Source organism: Bufo bufo, chromosome 11, assembly GCF_905171765.1.
Source record: "Bufo bufo chromosome 11, aBufBuf1.1, whole genome shotgun sequence".
Classification (NCBI taxonomy): Eukaryota; Metazoa; Chordata; class Amphibia; order Anura; family Bufonidae; genus Bufo; species Bufo bufo.
In genome coordinates, this window is record NC_053399.1 from 95,507,649 (window position 1) to 95,525,355 (window position 17,707).

Below are 17,707 nucleotides of genomic sequence, written 5' to 3' on the forward strand. Positions count from 1 at the left end.
ATTAGCCTTGTAATCAGCCTCCCCTCCCACAAATGCAGCAATATATTTGCTTAATACTTATCCATTTCTCTGCGTCTTGATCTCTCCCCCTTCTCCCTCCTGTCCGACTGTGCCGCCCCCTTTCCCTTATCACATGTGTCCGTTTACGGCCGTCGTACTCATGACTCTATTATTATCATTGTTGCCATTAATGCCATATACTTTGCTTAAGCGCAGTCGCATACCAGCAGCTGTGCTGCCCGACAGTGTCAGGGAATAGCGTCCTGATTGCCTGGCAACTGTTGCGTGATCTCTGTCACGTGCGCCCCCCCCCCCCCGTGACCTCCCCCTTTCTCTATGCGATCTGTTTCTTCGCGCATGCGCAGACGCGCCGCGTCTTCCGGGTCAGGTGGGAGTGTTTTAGCCAAGTCTCGTTTTGAGGCCGGCTTCTTCTTCAAAAGTTGGCGGATTTATGCGCTACCTTAGGCTACATCAGCCCAAGTCTGTTGGTAGGAGAGGGGCTCAGTATCCGTTTTTCCCCCTATTACCCTACAGCTAGTTTGGCCACTATTTTCCACATCAGGATGGTGGTCACACTTTGCCTCAGTGGATATCATTGTCCGTGTGCCCTGCACAGCTTAAGGCTCCATTCACACGTCCGCAAAATGGGTCCGCATCCTTTCCGCAATTTTGCGGAAAGAGTGCGGACCCATTCATTCTCTATGGGGACGGAATGTGCTGTCCGCATCCACATTTGCGCATCCGTGCTTCCGTTTCCGCAAAAAAATAGAACATGTCCTATTCTTGTCCGCAATTGCGGACAAGAACAGGCATATTCTATTAGTGTTGGCAAAATGCGGAACGCACATTGCCGCTTTCCGTGTTTTGCGGACCCGTGGCTCTGTGTATCCGCAAAACACATTGCGGACGAGTGAATGGAGCCTTAGCCCGAGCTCCCGTGTCTCCCCTGATGAGCTTTTTACTCATCCTTTCAGCGAAACATGCGTGTAGGGATCAGGCAGGCGAGGGCTTTCTAGGGCGCACAAATTCCAGGGTTAGGTTCCTGCATGTGACTGGTAACGGGGATCCGTGGTCAGGTCACTTAGGTCATTGTAGGGCCCTAGGGCATTACTAGGGCCAGCATACCTAGCACTCCTAACCCTGTGTTTTACAACTGCTTTCAGCGACGGTGTGCACATCTATTAACACCAGCTGGGCCTTCGTTGTACCGAGGAGCACCTCATCAGAGCGGTAGGACCACATGGTTACCTTTTGGTGCCGCCAAGCACTTTTTGTTATATTCATGTGTTTTGGTTGTTAGTACCATCAATACCGATGTGGTGAACCGCCGCATTGTTTCCTTTGTTGTAATTTTTGTATCCAATTATCGTGGGACCAATTTTCTATGTGTACTATATTAAACGTTAAGTTTTAAATAATTGATCACTTATTCTATCATTTCTATGCACATGGGAAGGAATAATGCAAGTCACCCGTACATACTAAATGGTAAAACACTCGGTAACACTGACATCGAAAAGGACCTAGGAATTTTAATAAACAGCAAACTAAGCTGTAAAAACCAGTGTCAGGCAGCTGCTGCCAAGGCCAATAAGATAATGGGTTGCATCAGAAGGGGCATAGATGCCCGTGATGAGAACATAGTCCTACCACTTTACAAATCACTGGTCAGACCACACATGGAGGACTGTGTACAGTTCTGGGCTCCTGTGAACAACTTGATCCACTTGCAGGATAACAGGCCGAACTGGACGGAAAAATGTCATATTTCGGCCTTGTATACTATATGTTACTATGCATATATGAGCATGACCCAATCTTAGGCCTCATGCACACGACCGTTGTGTGCATCCGTGGCCTGTTTTTTTTCGCAGACCCATTGACTTTCAATGGGTCCGTGGAAAAATCGGAAAATGCACCGTTTTGCAGCCGCATCCCTGATCCGTGTTTCCTGTCCGTCAAAAGAATATGACCTGTCCTATTTTTCTGACGGACAACGGTTCACGGACCCATTCAAGTCAATGGGTCCGTGAAAGAACACTGATGCACACAAGATTGGCATCCGCGTCCTTGATCCGTGGCCGTAGGTTACTTTCACACAGACGGATCCAAAGATCCGTCTGTATGAAAGCTTTTTCAGAGCAGAGTTTTCACGAAGGGCGGGCGCACACTGAAGTGGGGCGGGCGCACACTGTGCCACCAAAGAAAATAATACAATAGAGGGGGGGGGGGCCGCACTGGCCACCAATGAAATTAAAACTGGGGGGGGAGGGGGGACTGCCCCCTGCTGCCTGGCAGCACCCGATCTCTTACAGGGGGCTGTGATCCGCACAATTAACCCCTCAGGTGCTGCACCTGAAGGGGTTAATTGTGCATATCATAGCCCCCTATAAGAGATCAGGGGCTGCCAGGCAGCAGGGGGCAGACCCCCCCTCCCCAGTTTTAATTTCATTGGTGGCCAGTGCGGCCCCCCGCCCCCCCCTCTATTGTATTATTTTCTTTGGTGGCACAGTGTGCGCCCGCCCCCCCCCCCTAGTATTATCATTGGTGGCCAGTGTGCGGCCTCCCCTCTGATCATTGGTGGCAGCGGAGAGTTCCGATCGGAGTCCCAGTTTAATCGCTGGGGCTCCGATCGGTAACCATGGCAACCAGGACGCTACTGCACACCTGGATGCCATGGTTACTTAGCAATATTAGAAGCATCATACTTACCTGCTGCGCTGTCTGTGACCGGCCGGGAGCTCCTCCTACTGGTAAGTGACAAATAATTAAGCAATGACCTGTCACTTACCAGTAGGAGGAGCTCCCGGCCGGTCACAGACAGCGCAGCAGGTAAGTATGATGCTTCTAATTCTCCGCTCTGCCACCAATGAAAATAATACAATAGAGGGAGAGAGGGAGGGGGCCGCACTGGCCACCAATGAAATTAAAACTGGGGAGGGAGGGGGGTCTGCCCCCTGCTGCCTGGCAGCCCCTGATCTCTTATAGGGGGCTATGATATGCACAATTAACCCCTTCAGGTGCAGCACCTGAGGGGTTTATTGCGCGGATCACAGCCCCCTGTAAGAGATCGGGTGCTGCCAGACAGCAGGGGGCAGTCATGTACACAGTTCTCAGTATATTCTAACTTGAAGCATCCCCATCACTATGGGAACGCCTCTGTGTTAGAATATACTGTCGGATCTGAGTTTCACAATCTAACTCAAATCCGATGGTATATTCTAACAGAGGCGTTCCCATGGTGATGGGGAAGCTTCAAGTTAAAATATACCATCAGATTGGAGAAAACTCCGATCCTATGGTATATTAACTCCTGACTTTACATTGAAAGTCAATGGGGGACGGATCCGTTTGAAATTGCACCATATTGTGTCAACGTCAAACGGATCCGTCCCCATTGTAATTCAGGACGGATCCGTTTGGCTCCGCACGGCCAGGCCGACACCAAAACGACTTTTTTTTTCATGTCCGTGGATCCTCCAAAAATCAAGGAAGACCCATGGACGAAAAGACAGTCACGGATCACGGACCCCGTTTTGCGGACCGTGAAAAAATACGGTCGTGTGCATGAGGCCTTACACTGAGGGGCGAGCAGACACCAGCACATGGAGGTGTAAGAACTAATACCCAGTCCCTGAACCCTCCCGTGTCTTAGGAATCATGGCTGCACTGTGACTGGTTGCTACGGGCACTAAAGAGCTCAGCTGGTCTGATAAAACAGAAGCTGCGCTGTGATTGGTTGCTATGGGCAACACAGAGCTCAGCTGCTCTGGTAAAATGAAAGCTGTGCTGTGATTGGTTGGTATATGCAGCTCAGGTAACATTAAAGCAGTGCTGTGATTGGTTGCTATGGGCAAAATGAAAGCTGTGCTGTGATTGGTTGGTATAAGCAACTCAGCTCAGGCGCTCCGGTAACATTAAAGCAGTGCTGTGATTGGTTGCTATGGGCAACAAGGTCACGTTTTTTTCGGTTTGACAATTAATATATAAAAGGTCGGTGGGGCAGATTTAACTGGACTGGCGTTCCACACAAAAAAACGCCCACAAACTGCCCACTCTGGGGTAAATTCGCCCCAAAACATTTGGCACATTTTTAGGCATTTTTGCCCCGCCTTTGGGACCACCCCAGAACACCTAGTAAACTCGAGTCGCTAAATTTTTCACAGCATTTCCGGTCACGCCCCCTCTGGCTTAATCCCACCCACTTTTCAAAAGAGGACGCGCATCTTTTTAGGGATTTTTGAAAACGGATGCAATGTCGCGAATAACCTGTTCGTGAGAGACTCGCCACTTCTAGATTCCACTTCATTTTTTATTTTTAATGTAAAAAAACGGTATGAAGCCTGCCCCTCTCTGCTGACCCCCATCTTTCACATGGATCCATGGCCTGCGGAGATTTGGATTTTACCGGTCGAGCAGACGCCACACACAAGGTTCAGGGGTCGGGAAATAATTTATGTAGAAAAACACTAAAAAACAAAACATAAGGCGGCTGTTACACGCCCGCTTTCCTCTCCTTGCGGGCAGCGGCGCGGTCTTTAGGTTGCCGGGACGCTCTGTTTCAGAACTATTTTCTGGCGGCTGTTGCGCTGGCTGGCGTCCTGCGTGGTGGCAGTGGGACCCATGGAAGCGGCTGCCATGGCGGCATTGGGCAGGCCGTGAGCGGTGATGTATTTTTTGTAGGCTTCTCGGATGATCTTGAAGGAGCGGGCGTTGTAATACGGAATGTCGGTGATGGGGTCCCGGTACTGGGCGGGCTTATGGGTGACGGGGCACAGCTCTCGGATCGGGAGCTTGGCTTTGTTTCTAGGGAAAATACGTTCGAAGGTCTCGTCTTCCGAGAAGGTGATGAAGGTGCGGGAACACTTGCTGCCAGGGGGCGCCATGGAGTCACCAGTCTGATCATGCTCCAACCTGGAAAAGCAATGGAGATTTAGTATTCTGGGGGTGATGGTCACAATGACTCCAGGCCTTTTAGGTGCCATCATGGTGGCCATATTGGATGTCCAGGGGGAAAGGTTTCACGGGATGACCACTCACCCTTCCACGTCTACGTTTTCCTCTTTCACGGTGACGTCGGTGATGAGCGGCATGGACACGGAGTGGTAGCGGATGGTCGGCCCCACATATCTCTGCTTCTTTTGCACCTGCTTCTTCTTGTCGGCCTCCAGACGTTCGTAATTTTCTGCCCGGAAGAAAAAAAAACATTTTATAAAAAAAAGGAGCAAAAAGAACAATTTCTGCCTCTAGAGGCGATGGCCTCCTTGGCTGGTATAGAGCGCCATGCAGCCCCTGTGACGCCAAGACGGCCCATGGCTGGCAGTGTACCTACCCAGCGACCGGATGTTGATCTCCTCTGTAATCTTGGCCTCCTCCAGAAGTTCCTCCTGGGTCAGCGGCCTGTCAAGAGGAGGACCTTTCTTCTTGCGGGACTGCACCTGCCTCTCCTGCACCCTCAGGAAGGTCTGCCGCGTGTGCTCTGTGGTCGACTGGCGCACCTGCTTACGGCCTGTCAGGATAGGCAAGGTCAGAGACTGGCACCAGGACGACAGTTGGACAAGAAACTGAAGCCTTAGATATATTCCCGCTTACTCTTCACCACGGACATCGGTCATCCATGGAAATCGGCTAGGCTGTAAAGTTAACCCCTTCTGGCTACGCCTTACCCCTTCGAATACAGGGATTAATAGCTCACGGGAACTCTATCAGATCAATGCTGGCACTGCTTCACCTGGTATAGTGCGGGGCACCATGACCGCCTGAGGGGTGGCCTCATTATAACAACCACCACTATTAAAAACCGCTAATTAGCACAACGGAAACGAATTACATGGCCGCCCCTGGTACAGAGGCTTTATAAGGTTGGGAGGAGGCGCAGTCCAATTTCATCTCGTACTCCTTGGAGATGGACATTTACTTGGAAGACCTAAGGCCCAACAGACGTCTAGTAACGGACACAGAATAACAGATGCTGAAGGGCCCAGGGGGATCGGAAACCTTAATCTAATCTGTCCAAATCTAGGGTCTCGTAACGACTTATCGAGAGGGTATTCCTCCTCCTCCAGTGTGGTCTGCCTGGGAGAGAGAACGTCTGGAGGCCTCTCTTACCCTAGAAGAACTCTACAAAGCATATGAAAAAAGTTCCAGGGGCCGATGGTCTTCCTGTTGAGATGCATAAAATGAAGACCATTGTTTCATTTTGTTAATTGAATGAATGAAAAAAAAACACAAACTTCTCTGATTAAAAAACATATCTTCTGGCTTACTCTCCGCGCTGTCCTCTGTCGTCTCCTGCGGGGGAGGTCGCTCTGGGCGGCTCTTCGGGGCGGCATCAGGTTTGGGTTTCGGCTTGGGCTTGAGAAGTTGAATGGGCTCCTGTAGGGGGGAGATAAAGAAGGGGCCGGATACCAGTGAAACCTGGGGACACGCAAATTACAAGGCAAAGGGGCCATCAAGGTATGTGACCCCATGGAGGACAAGCATCAAGCGCTACACACTCCCTCTGCACATGCTCAGTAGATCTTCATGCTGCCATCTTTTTAAAGGAGAAAGGGTGATCGATTTAAGGCAACGCCGCCGTTACTATTAAAAGGATTGTTCACCCTAAGGGCCTTTAGGGAAGCCCCACGGAGGGTGGCCGCAGCTGCGGAGGGAATCACACTTATCTTCCGGTTCCTATGCCCAGGGGTCGCAGTAACGCCTGTACAAGCGTCATAGACGCCTATTCAGGCCATTTTACTCCATGGAAAAGGTCTATGGTGTACCAATACGTCTTAGACTTTTCCCCCACATTCATCTGCGCAGGGTGCGCTGTGAACAGTACGCGCAGCGATGCTGCCTGTGCCTGCAGTAACCAATAACAAAGCTCCGGACATCAAGGAGCTTTGCTATTGGTTAGTTTGGGCGGTCGCCGGAGCAATACGGCGCCCTGCAGCAGGGAAAGCTGGACGGAGGAGGGGCCGGCTCCCGGGGGTCACTGAGGCAAGGAGTGAGGGGCGCGCTGCGCAAGGACCCCAAGAAGCATGGCAGCAGAGGTAGAGGGAAGATCCACCACATTGGCTATAATTGCTTGATGTTAGACCAGTAATAGTCCCCCTGCCTACCCACCTCTTAGGCCCCGTTCACACCAGCGCTATTTATTTCTCATCTAATGGAGCAGAACAATGAAAATAACGGAAGTGGGTTTTTGTCATACGTTCACCACACAACAGCCGCCATACTGTTGTATCCGTCACCATGGAGATCCATTGTAAAAACAAAACAGAACTCTGCAGGATGGGAAAGCCTCGTCTACCACGTTTTTCCATCCTGCAAAGTCCAACAAAAAACCATGCAGGATAACGTATACAATGGACGGATGCTACAGTATGGCGCCTGAGGCGTCTGGTAACATATATAAGTTTTTTGTGCATACATTAAAAATATGACAAAAACGAGATGTGAACCCGGCCTAACTGACAGGGAAGAAGCTGAACATGATGGAGTCCTTTCAGTGTCCGTTCGGGGGTCCTGCAGACGAGGCTTTATGTCTGACCTTTGGACAGAATCTGCCGCAGAGGCACCAAACAGCATTTTTACTCTTCCGGTAAAAACGTAGTGCGACCTCTGGCCGCATCGAACATCTGGTTTGGCTGCTGCAGCCAATGACTGACTGAAGTGGGGACGTGTCCTCCGTCACCACTGACAAGGGGGACACGTCACCAACGCAGCATCCACGTGACCAGTGTCAAATAAACACCGATGCAGGGAGAGCGGAGACAAGAGAACTAAGAGACAGGGATGGTGGGGGCTCTGCCTAAAGGCCCCCCCCCCCCTTTAAAGCTGCCCCTCAGACAGGAAGCCATTAACCCATTCTGCAAATTGACACACCATTACGTTCTAGAACGTCCGGTGGATCCCTCGGCATTTACCTCCGCTCCCGGCCAGGTTAACCCCTTAGATACCGCTGGTGTCAACAGCAACAGTGGCATCTAAGGAGTGTGCTCCACCTCTGCTCTGTTCGCCGCCCGCTCTGACACCCATCTCCTATCCTGTGGATAAGCGACAGGTTGTCACTCTGGGACGACCCCTTTAAAAAAAAAAAAAAAAAAAAAAAAAAAGAAGGCTCTCAGTCTCAGCTGGGATACAATAAAGAGCCTCCCTGCTGACGGTGTCCATCTTACCGCCTTACACAGAACGATCCTCACCAGTTACTTCTCTAACTCTAGTTTCAGAACCATACAACAACAAAAATGGCCGTCACCTTATAGGCTTTGGTCACCACCCTGCGCTTCCGCTTGGGCTCGTCCTCCTCGTGGTCGCTGGTGGGCTCGTCCCCTTCATCAATGTCAAAGTCGGAGTCCACCTCGTCCTCGCTGGCAGAGCGCTCCTCGTTATACTCTTCATCGCCAGATTCCTGGGGGGGGTGGAAAGTTACAGGGAGCTTCACCAAGGGAGGTCTATAGGAAGGGGATCACTGATGTCCAGAGACAAGGTGGGGGAGGGGCTCCTAGAGGTAAGTCACTGGACGCCTATTAACCTGGACAGAAAGCACGTTACATTTACCTTCTTTGTATCGCGGCGTTCATCCTGAGCTTCTTGGTGCGTGAAGAGAATGCTAGAGCCACAGTATAGACTGACACAATCAATTCAGCAGGAAAGAGGGATAGGGTCAGTAGAAGCCCCAAAAATGGAATGACCCCCGTGAACTACAAGTACCAGCATGCCATGAGCAGCTCTAGCTAATAGAGGACTGTAAGTCCCAGCATGACTCACTGACAGACCAATAGGGAAATGCTGGGAGATGTAGTTCTCCCCCACCTAGGCTCAGAGCGTGTCCACATACAAACCTCGTTGAAGCCTCCATAGGTAGTCTTATAGAAGTCATCCTCCTCCTCCCGGGTCAGCAGACCGGACATGCGGTTCCCCGCCGTCTTACGGGGCGCTCTACTCTCCGCCAAACTCATCTTGCAGCTCTAGAAATCGGTCAGCGACCGGACGAGTCTGAAGACCAAGGCGGAACAAGCGAGCGCGGAGAGAGAGAGCGACACAGCCAATCAGAATCCAGCAGAGGGAGGAGTAGCCAATGAGAGGAGGCGACACAATTCTTCACCGCTGGCAATGGAACGCGATGACGTCATCAGCTCTGCGACAGCCTAGAGATATATATTTTTTTCCAACCAAGAGCCAATCACAACATGGCTGATTCTGTCAAAACCAGTTCATAGACGGGAAAAATGAATAAATAACAAATAAAGTGCATAATTAATGTTCAGTAATGTGTTCATGGTGGGTTATAAATGGTGGAGATGACAGCGCCACACAACACGGGTTCTGGTCGCCTAGCATGGTGACGATAGGGACGCACCATCCGGATAAATCTGTATTTGATACCCACATTCCCGTATTAGTCATTAGACGCAGCTCTGGTGCTGAAAATGGACATTTGGCCCCGGCAGGGTGAAGAGTGGAGGGCGCTAGTGGTGGCAATGATGTTGGCAGTAGTTACAGTAGTGCTCCTCACCCTGGTACCATACAGTGATGTGAGGGGCGTGCCCTTTCTTCCCCTCAGGTCACACCCTGAGGTTGGAGCTCCTACCTGGTGGTTCGCGGCGCCCCTGGTGTAAATGGCGTATTGCAGGGTGTGAGGCAGGGGTCGCTGATGGAGGGCACACAGTGCAGTATGGCCGCCATGATGAGGTAACAGAGGCACCATTTTACTAGCCGTTCATGCATACAGGTGTGGCAGAGGTCGGCATCGCTCTCATCACACATGGTGCACAGGCAGCGTTTCCAAGGTTGTGTATACGGGTGTAGACAAAATAAAGATCCTTTCCCAGTACCTGTGATTATGGCTGTGGACTTCACTGCAGTTTGGTGGGGTTAGGCGTTTCAGACACCTCGCCATACTTACAGGGAATATGCCACCTCCGTAGACCCTTTTATTACTGCTTCCATGGCCCTGTAGCTCTGCTATAGCCAAGTGTCAATATCCCTTTATGTCCCAAGCGATGTTCCCCTAACCCCCAAACAGTCAAGGGTCATCATGCTTCTAAAATGTCATGCAGGTGCACTGTAACGGACCGTTCAGACGATATTCCCCTTTCCAATGCACAGGCAGCTACTGCAAGCACCAGTCTGCCGAACTGCAAGCTACACGAACACTGGAAACCGCGGAACAGGAAAAGCATACACTCCTGGCAATCAGCATACAATCCAATTCCCCCAATAACGAGACGACACTTCGCTTGAGGGTTAAGCAGAGCAACTTTAATGGGTCATTTTTCAGCCTTTTATGCAGGTCTCCTAGCAAGGGACACTCCCCCTGGGGCCCTTGTAAAAGACTGTGACAGTTTATATTTTAGCCAATCACATGCATGTACAGTATTAAAACCTTCCCAGCAATTGTACACAAAACCCCCTTCCCTCTGTCTGTAACGCAATCAACAAAATACAATGAGTATTGTCTGAGACGCAATCAACAAAATACAATGAGCATTGTCTGAGACGCAATTAACTAACACACTGGCATTGTCAGAGACGCAATTAACTAACACACTGGCATTGTCTGAGACGCAATTAACTAACACACTGGCATTGTCTGAGACGCAATTAACTAACACACTGGCATTGTCTGAGACGCAATCAACAAAATACAATTACCAAACGTAATGGGCTAACTTAATCCCTCACAGACAGAAAACACACATTTTTTCCCCCAAACACAGAAAACACCCCAAAACCCCACATATCCCCATAATGTATACATCCATGGATAGCTCTGATCTGGGTGAACAACATATCCAAAATTCCCCCAGATCCGAGCGGGGGTTCCCGAATTCCATGGAAGTCACATTTGGCCGGCCGCAAGCATGGCTTTCCTGCCCAAAACGGTTCCACAGATTTAAGCTGTGCGGCCGGTCTGTCTTCTCCTTCAAAGTTAGTATGGGCCATAATCCTGGGGCAGGAGGCGGGCAAACAGCCCCCTCCAAAACACTGTGGCGAAGTGGCTTTCGCCACATGCACAGTCACCTTTCTGTGTGGGTCTCGCAGTCTAGTCACAGCTTCATTAACTGAGCTGCATATATGTATCTGTCTGCTGTATCTCTGTCTGCCTGCTGCATCTCTGTCTGTCTGCTGTATCTCTCTCTGCTGTATCTCTGTCTGCCGCCCTCCGTAGCAGTCACACAGCTGCTGACCCAGGAGGCTGGCCAGTTAACTGTTTCCTGCCTATACACAGTCTTTGGCAAATAATGGCCAATGGGATAGAGAAGGCGCTCATAGGGTAAGTAAATTCAACAAAACAAATTTCAAATAAAAGAAATGGTTTGCTCACCTATTGCGGTTGCATCAATTGGATGCAACTGCAATGGAGATCGAGTATGGATAAGAGACGGTTGGTGCAGCCAAGATTCGTCCTAACGCCTTGGGCAGGAGCCACCCTGCCACTAGGGTAGTGAAATTGAAGAGAGTACGCTGAACCTTAAGTGGAGCGTGTGGACTGCTGAGGGCGCACGAAACAACCAATCAAAGACAGTATTTTAGTTTCAGTAGTGTTCCATTTATTCGTAAGACAACGCGTTTCGGGGGGTTAAAGTCCCCTTTATCAAGTCTGAGCCGGGAGACTAGGAGAGTGTCGCTGCTCGTCTGGAGAGGCGCGTGTTAGATAAAGGGGACTTTAACCCCCCGAAACGCGCTGTCTTACGAATAAATGGAACACTACTGAAACTAAAATACTGTCTTTGATTGGTTGTTTCGTGCGCCCTCAGCAGTCCACACGCTCCACTTAAGGTTCAGCGTACTCTCTTCAATATACACAGTCTTTGGAACACAGGTGCATTAACCCTTCATGCAGTGGGGTGCTGCTGTAATGGAGCGTGGTTTAACACAAAGGGCACGTCGAAGACTTTTGGGTCCACATTTTTGGAGGCCTCCCATTGATTTTATAGTGAGGCAGTGAGGGCATCTCATGAATAGCTCCCAGCCGTTTGCATGGCATATTGCGCCCCTTTTTGTGACTCACCCCTTTAATACATATTTGGGCGTCAAAGCTGAGTCTGATGACGCGGTATCCCAGAGCCGCACATGGAGGGCTGTCTCCGGGCCCTGGGTGGGGGATTTGGCCGCTCCTCTGGGAGTGCCCCCTTTTTCCAGGGACAACATCAGCGGCTGCGCCTCTAACCTCCACCAATCCCTGTCCATATACACCCCATCCGCCACTGTTCTTGTGCCCTCGCATAATAAGAGACGCCCCCACATGGTAAAGATGTTGCGTTAGTGCCCGCCAGATAGTATGATGCCCCCGCACAATATGATGCCCCCCTAGTGCCCCCACACAGTATGGTGCCCCCTTAATGCCCCCACATACTATGATGCCCGCTTAGTAACACCCATGCAGTATGATGCCCCCTGCACAATATGATGCCCCCTTAGTGCCCTCCACACAGTATGGTGCCCCCACACAATATGATACCCCCTTAGTACCCCCCATACAGTGTGATGCCCCCTTAGTGCCCACACACAATATGATACCCCCTTAGTACCCCCCATACAGTGTGATGCCCCCTTAATGCCCCCACATACTATGATGCCCGCTTAGTAACACCCATGCAGTATGATGCCCCCTGCACAATATGATGCCCCCTTAGTGCCCTCCACACAGTATGGTGCCCCCACACAATATGATACCCCCTTAGTACCCCCCATACAGTGTGATGCCCCCTTAGTGGGGAGGACGCTCAGCGTGACTGATTGTCAGAGGACCTGTTCCTGCTTGTTGTCAGCCAGTGGTAACACAAAACATGTAAAACCCTCCATCTATAATTAACACAGGTGCAGCTCGGGACAAGGTTTTAGCCTCTAGTATTCAGTGACAGCAAGCAGAGATCTTGACAGGCTTTGAAACACAAAGTGGAACTTTCCATTCTACAACTGGAATGAAAAGGGGAGAATCTACACGATCTCTTTACCCCATTGTGATGCCTCCGGACTCTGCCCTCTCTCCAGCACGTGACTCCTCCCTCTCACCTTCTCCTGCCTTTTAAAAATGGCGCCTGCCACCCCGGCCTCGCTGCCCTCACCCTAGCGTGGCGTCCAATTGGCCCGCGCGGTGCCCACGTCATTAGGACACGCCTCCCAGCTGTAGGAAGCAGGGAAGATGGCCGGAGCCGGTGGAGAAGACAAGGAGCTGGACGAGCTGCTGGACAGTGAGCGCAGGAGGAGGATGAGAGGAGGAGTAGTGTCCGGGGACTAGTAGGGGTTTGGGGCGATGCTATCACTCTCTGGTGTCAGGGCATGATGAGAGTAGTAGTAGTTTCTGGGGGACTAGAAGGGGTTTGGGGCGATGCTGCAGAATGTTAGCCCCCTCCAGAGCATGATGAGAGTAGTAGTTGCTGGGGACTAGGAGTTTGGGGTGATGCTGCAGGACGTTACCCCCCCCCCCCTCCCAGGGCATGATGAGAGTAGTAGTAGTTTCCAGGGACTAGAGGGAGCTTGAGCAATGCTGCAGGACGTTTGCTCCCTCCAGGGCATGATGAGAGTAGTAGTTGCTGGGGACTAGGAGTTTGGTGTGATGCTGCAGGACGTTACCCCCCCCCCCTTCCTCCCAGGGCATGATGAGAGTAGTAGTTTCCGGGGACTAGAGGGAGCCTGAGCGATGCTGCAGGACGTTTGCTCCCTCCAGGGCGGCCTGATGAGAGTAGTAGTGTCCGGGGACTAGAAGGAGTTTGGGGCGATGCTGCAGGACGTTTGCTCCCTCCAGGGCGGCCTGATGAGAGTAGTAGTGTCCGGGGACTAGAAGGAGTTTGGGGCGATGCTGCAGGACGTCAGCCCCCCAAGGGCATGATGAGAGTAGTAGTTGCTGGGGACTAGTAGGGGTTTGGGGCGATGCTGCAGGACGTTCGCCCCCTCCAGGGCGGCATGATGAGAGTAGTAGTGTCCGGGGACTAGTAGGAGTTTGGGGCGATGCTGCAGGACGTCAGCCCCCCAAGGGCATGATGAGAGTAGTAGTTGCTGGGGACTAGTAGGGGTTTGGGGCGATGCTGCAGGACGTTCGCCCCCTCCAGGGCGGCATGATGAGAGTAGTAGTGTCCGGGGACTAGTAGGGGTTTGGGGCGATGCTGCAGGACGTTCGCCCCCTCCAGGGCGGCATGATGAGAGTAGTAGTGTCCGGGGACTAGTAGGAGTTTGGGGCGATGCTGCAGGACGTCAGCCCCCCAAGGGCATGATGAGAGTAGTAGTTGCTGGGGACTAGTAGGGGTTTGGGGCGATGCTGCAGGACGTTCGCCCCCTCCAGGGCGGCATGATGAGAGTAGTAGTGTCCGGGGACTAGTAGGAGTTTGGGGCGATGCTGCAGGACGTTCGCCCCCTCCAGGGCGGCATGATGAGAGTAGTAGTGTCCGGGGACTAGTAGGAGTTTGGGGCGATGCTATTGCTCTCTGGTGTCGGCATGAATTCCCTAAATCAGCGACCCCCTCTAGGAGGCGCCGGCGCGCTCACCGCTCCGTCTGCATTACAGGTGCACTGGATGATTTCGAGAAGGCCGGTCCTCCCCCTCCCCCAGCCTCCGACCGATCCGCACAGCCGGCTGCAGCCGAGGGACCACCCGCCGATGCCTCCAAGGTGAGTTCCCCCGCAGTGGGCAGGTCGGGCACTCACAGCGGGGGGCGCCAGGCTTCATGTCTCCCTCCCCCCAGGACCCCCTCTTCACGTCTCAGGAGAAGTTCTTCCAGGAGCTCTTCAGCAGCGAGCTGGCGGCGCAGGCCACCCAGGAGTTCGAGAAGGCCATGAAGGAGCTGGCCGAGGAGGAGCCCCACCTGGTGGAGCAGTTCCAGAAGCTGTCCGAGGCCGCCGGGAAAGTCGGTAAGAGAGGGCAAAGGTTGGAGAGCTGGGGGCAAAGGGCAGCCACTAGCACACGGTCACCGCTGGAGGGAGCGGGGCCCCCGGTGAGGACCTGGTTGTCAGCCGCCTCTTTCCCTTCCAGGAAGCGATGAGACCTCCCAGCAGGAGTTCACCTCTTGCCTGAAGGAGACGCTGACGGGACTGGCCAAGAACGCCGACGACCTGCAGAATGCCAGCCTGTCGGAGGAGGAGCTGTCCCGCGCCGTGGAGGGCCTGGGCATGGACGAGCTGGAGGGCGAGGGGAACATCCTGCCCTTCATGCAGAACATCATGCAGAACCTGCTCTCCAAGGAGGTGCTCTACCCCTCCCTCAAAGAGATCACCGAGAAGGTAATGCCAACGACCACCGCACCCAGCTTTCCCAGTCACAGATCGATGTGGTGACGGCTTTCTCTTCCCGTCTCCAGTTCCCTGACTGGCTGCAGACACATCGGGACACGCTGCCCCCCGAGGAGTACCACAAGTACCAGGAGCAGCACACTCTGATGGCCCGGATCTGTCAGCACTTCGAGGCCGAGCAGTCGGGGGAGGAGGCGGCCAGGTTTGAAGCCATCATGGATCTTATGCAGCAGGTGACCGCTATGGAGTCATCCACGCCCCGGGCAGGGAGAGGGGGGGGGAGGGGAGGAAAGCACTCGTCTAGGGCAGTGATGGCGGGGGGTGAGCACTCTACTGGGGGCAGTGATGGCGGGGGGTGAGCACTCTACTGGGGGCAGTGATGGCGGGGGGTGAGCACTCTACTGGGGGCAGTGATGGCGGGGGGTGAGCACTCTACTGGGGGCAGTGATGGCGGGGGGGTGAGCACTCTACTGGGGGCAGTGATGGCGGGAGGTGAGCACTCTACTGGGGGCAGTGATGGCGGGAGGTGAGCACTCTACTGGGGGCAGTGATGGCGGGGGGTGAGCACTCTACTGGGGGCAGTGATGGCGGGGGGTGAGCACTCTACTAGGCGCAGTGATGGCGGGGGGTGAGCACTCTACTGGGGGCAGTGATGGCGGGGGGGGTGAGCACTCTACTGGAGCAGTGATGGCGGGGGGTGAGCACTCTACTGGAGCAGCGAGGATAGGGGGGGGAGTACTTGACTGGGACAATGAGGGCATCACAGGTGAGCACTCTCCTGGGGCAGCGGGGGCGGGTGGTGAGCACTCTCCTGGGGCAGCGGGGGCGGGTGGTGAGCACTCTCCTGGGGCAGCGGGGGCGGGTGGTGAGCACTCTCCTGGGGCAGCGGGGGCGGGTGGTGAGCACTCTCCTGGGGCAGCGGGGGCGGGTGGTGAGCACTCTCCTGGGGCAGCGGGGGCGGGTGGTGAGCACTCTCCTGGGGCAGCGGGGGCGGGTGGTGAGCACTCTCCTGGGGCAGCGGGGGCGGGTGGTGAGCACTCTCCTGGGGTAGCGGGGGCGGGTGGTGAGCACTCTCCTGGGGCGCCTCCTCTCTGTGTCCTGACTAATGCTTCTGCTCTCCTTTCCAGCTGCAGGAGTTGGGGCACCCCCCCAAGGAGCTGGCCGGAGACTCGGTGAGCATTCACATCGCTTTATCCCTTTTCCTCCAGTCACACTCAGAGCTGCGGTCACAATTTTGCCTATAAAGCAGCGCTGATGGCTGCAGTGCATTCTGGGAGAAATGCCGGAGCCTCTGGATGTTTGTGTGACGGAGTATGTACATAGATTGTGACAGGATCTGGTATAAATAGATGATGGGAGTCATCCCCCTTTAAGCCCCTCCCCCGCTCCCTTGCTTTCTATTTGCGGGCCCCGGCTCGCGGTGACATCTGCTCTGACCAGTTTTGGCTTCTTGGCTCCGTCTTGCAGCTTGTTTACTAACTCAGCTGACAGGAGAGAGGGGGCCACCCCCAGACCCTGCCCCCTCACTCTAGTCACTGCCAAATCTCAATTTCCAGTGCTGATACTCCAGCCCTACCCAGTGCGCAATCCAGTACTTTCATACTCTAGTCACAGCCAGACCTGCATCCACAATTATTTTACTCCAGTTCCATTGCAGTATTCACTATTCTCATACTGTAGTCACAGCTGGAGCTGCATTCACTATTTTCTACTCCAATCCCATCAGAGCTGCATTGGTATTTTTGTTATACGTGGTCACATCCAGAGCAGCACTACCGCTGACCTGCCCTTGGGTGTCGGACACTGTCCTGCCTGCTGAATTTCGAGTGCTGCTTTGGTTGTGATTGGAGTAGGACAGGCAAATTGACGCGATTTGTTTTTTTTGCAGCCCCCCGGCCTGAACTTCGATCTGGACAGCATGAACCTGAATCCGGGAAGTGCCAGCGGCGAGCAGTGCCTGATCATGTGATCCAGAGCGGCGAGGGAGGCTCTAGGACCCAGCGGGAGGCTCGGCAGTCCACAGAGAGGGCGGATCCCGACCTCTGACACCAGCGAGCGCGCCGGGACGGACATGCATGTAGCAAAGAGGACGCTGCCCCTTTAAATCCTTTGACTACTCTGTACAGTAACACTCATCAGCTGCGGTGCCCTAATGGCCACGGACTAGGGGGCGCTGATGGCGTTAGAGGTACACCGCGCCTCGCGCCAACGGTTTCTATTAAAAAAGAGGAAACAAAACTTGGCTGAGCCCATGGAATGGATGCGCCTGCGCCCTCCCTCTTATGGAGTATGGGTGCCCCCCACCCTGTTTGGGGGGGGGGGGGGGTTGTTGAGCTCCCCCTGAAATAACCTCTGCGGGGGGTGTACGCGGGCCCTCTGTGTTTTTGGTGATGGAGGATTCCATGGACCTCGGCCTCCTCTCTAATGGCCTAATTAAAGGGGAACTCCACTATCACCCTCCATGGGGCGGTAACTTAGGCAGGTGATCACA

At 53.3% G+C, this 17,707-nt stretch overlaps 2 protein-coding genes across 2 annotated transcripts; one reads left to right on the plus strand and one right to left on the minus strand.

Moving 5' to 3' along the window:
* Nucleotides 1–4,315: 4,315 nt before the first annotated feature.
* VPS72 (vacuolar protein sorting 72 homolog) lies at nt 4,316–9,007 on the minus strand. The gene is made up of 6 exons (XM_040411449.1): nt 8,829–9,007; nt 8,243–8,395; nt 6,267–6,375; nt 5,333–5,509; nt 5,041–5,185; nt 4,316–4,914 (listed from the first exon to the last, which is right to left on the minus strand). Exons 1-6 carry the CDS (start codon nt 8,943–8,945, stop codon nt 4,539–4,541), a joined length of 1,077 nt encoding a protein of 358 aa, XP_040267383.1. The 5' UTR covers nt 8,946–9,007; the 3' UTR covers nt 4,316–4,538.
* Nucleotides 9,008–13,101: 4,094 nt separating this feature from the next.
* Nucleotides 13,102–17,454, plus strand: PEX19 (peroxisomal biogenesis factor 19). Its single transcript, XM_040411452.1, has 7 exons — nt 13,102–13,184; nt 14,495–14,598; nt 14,673–14,838; nt 14,960–15,207; nt 15,285–15,449; nt 16,344–16,388; nt 17,105–17,454. The coding sequence occupies exons 1-7, from the start codon at nt 13,136–13,138 to the stop codon at nt 17,183–17,185; spliced, it is 858 nt and encodes a 285-aa protein (XP_040267386.1). The 5' UTR covers nt 13,102–13,135; the 3' UTR covers nt 17,186–17,454.
* The last annotated feature ends 253 nt before the right edge of the window (nt 17,455–17,707 follow it).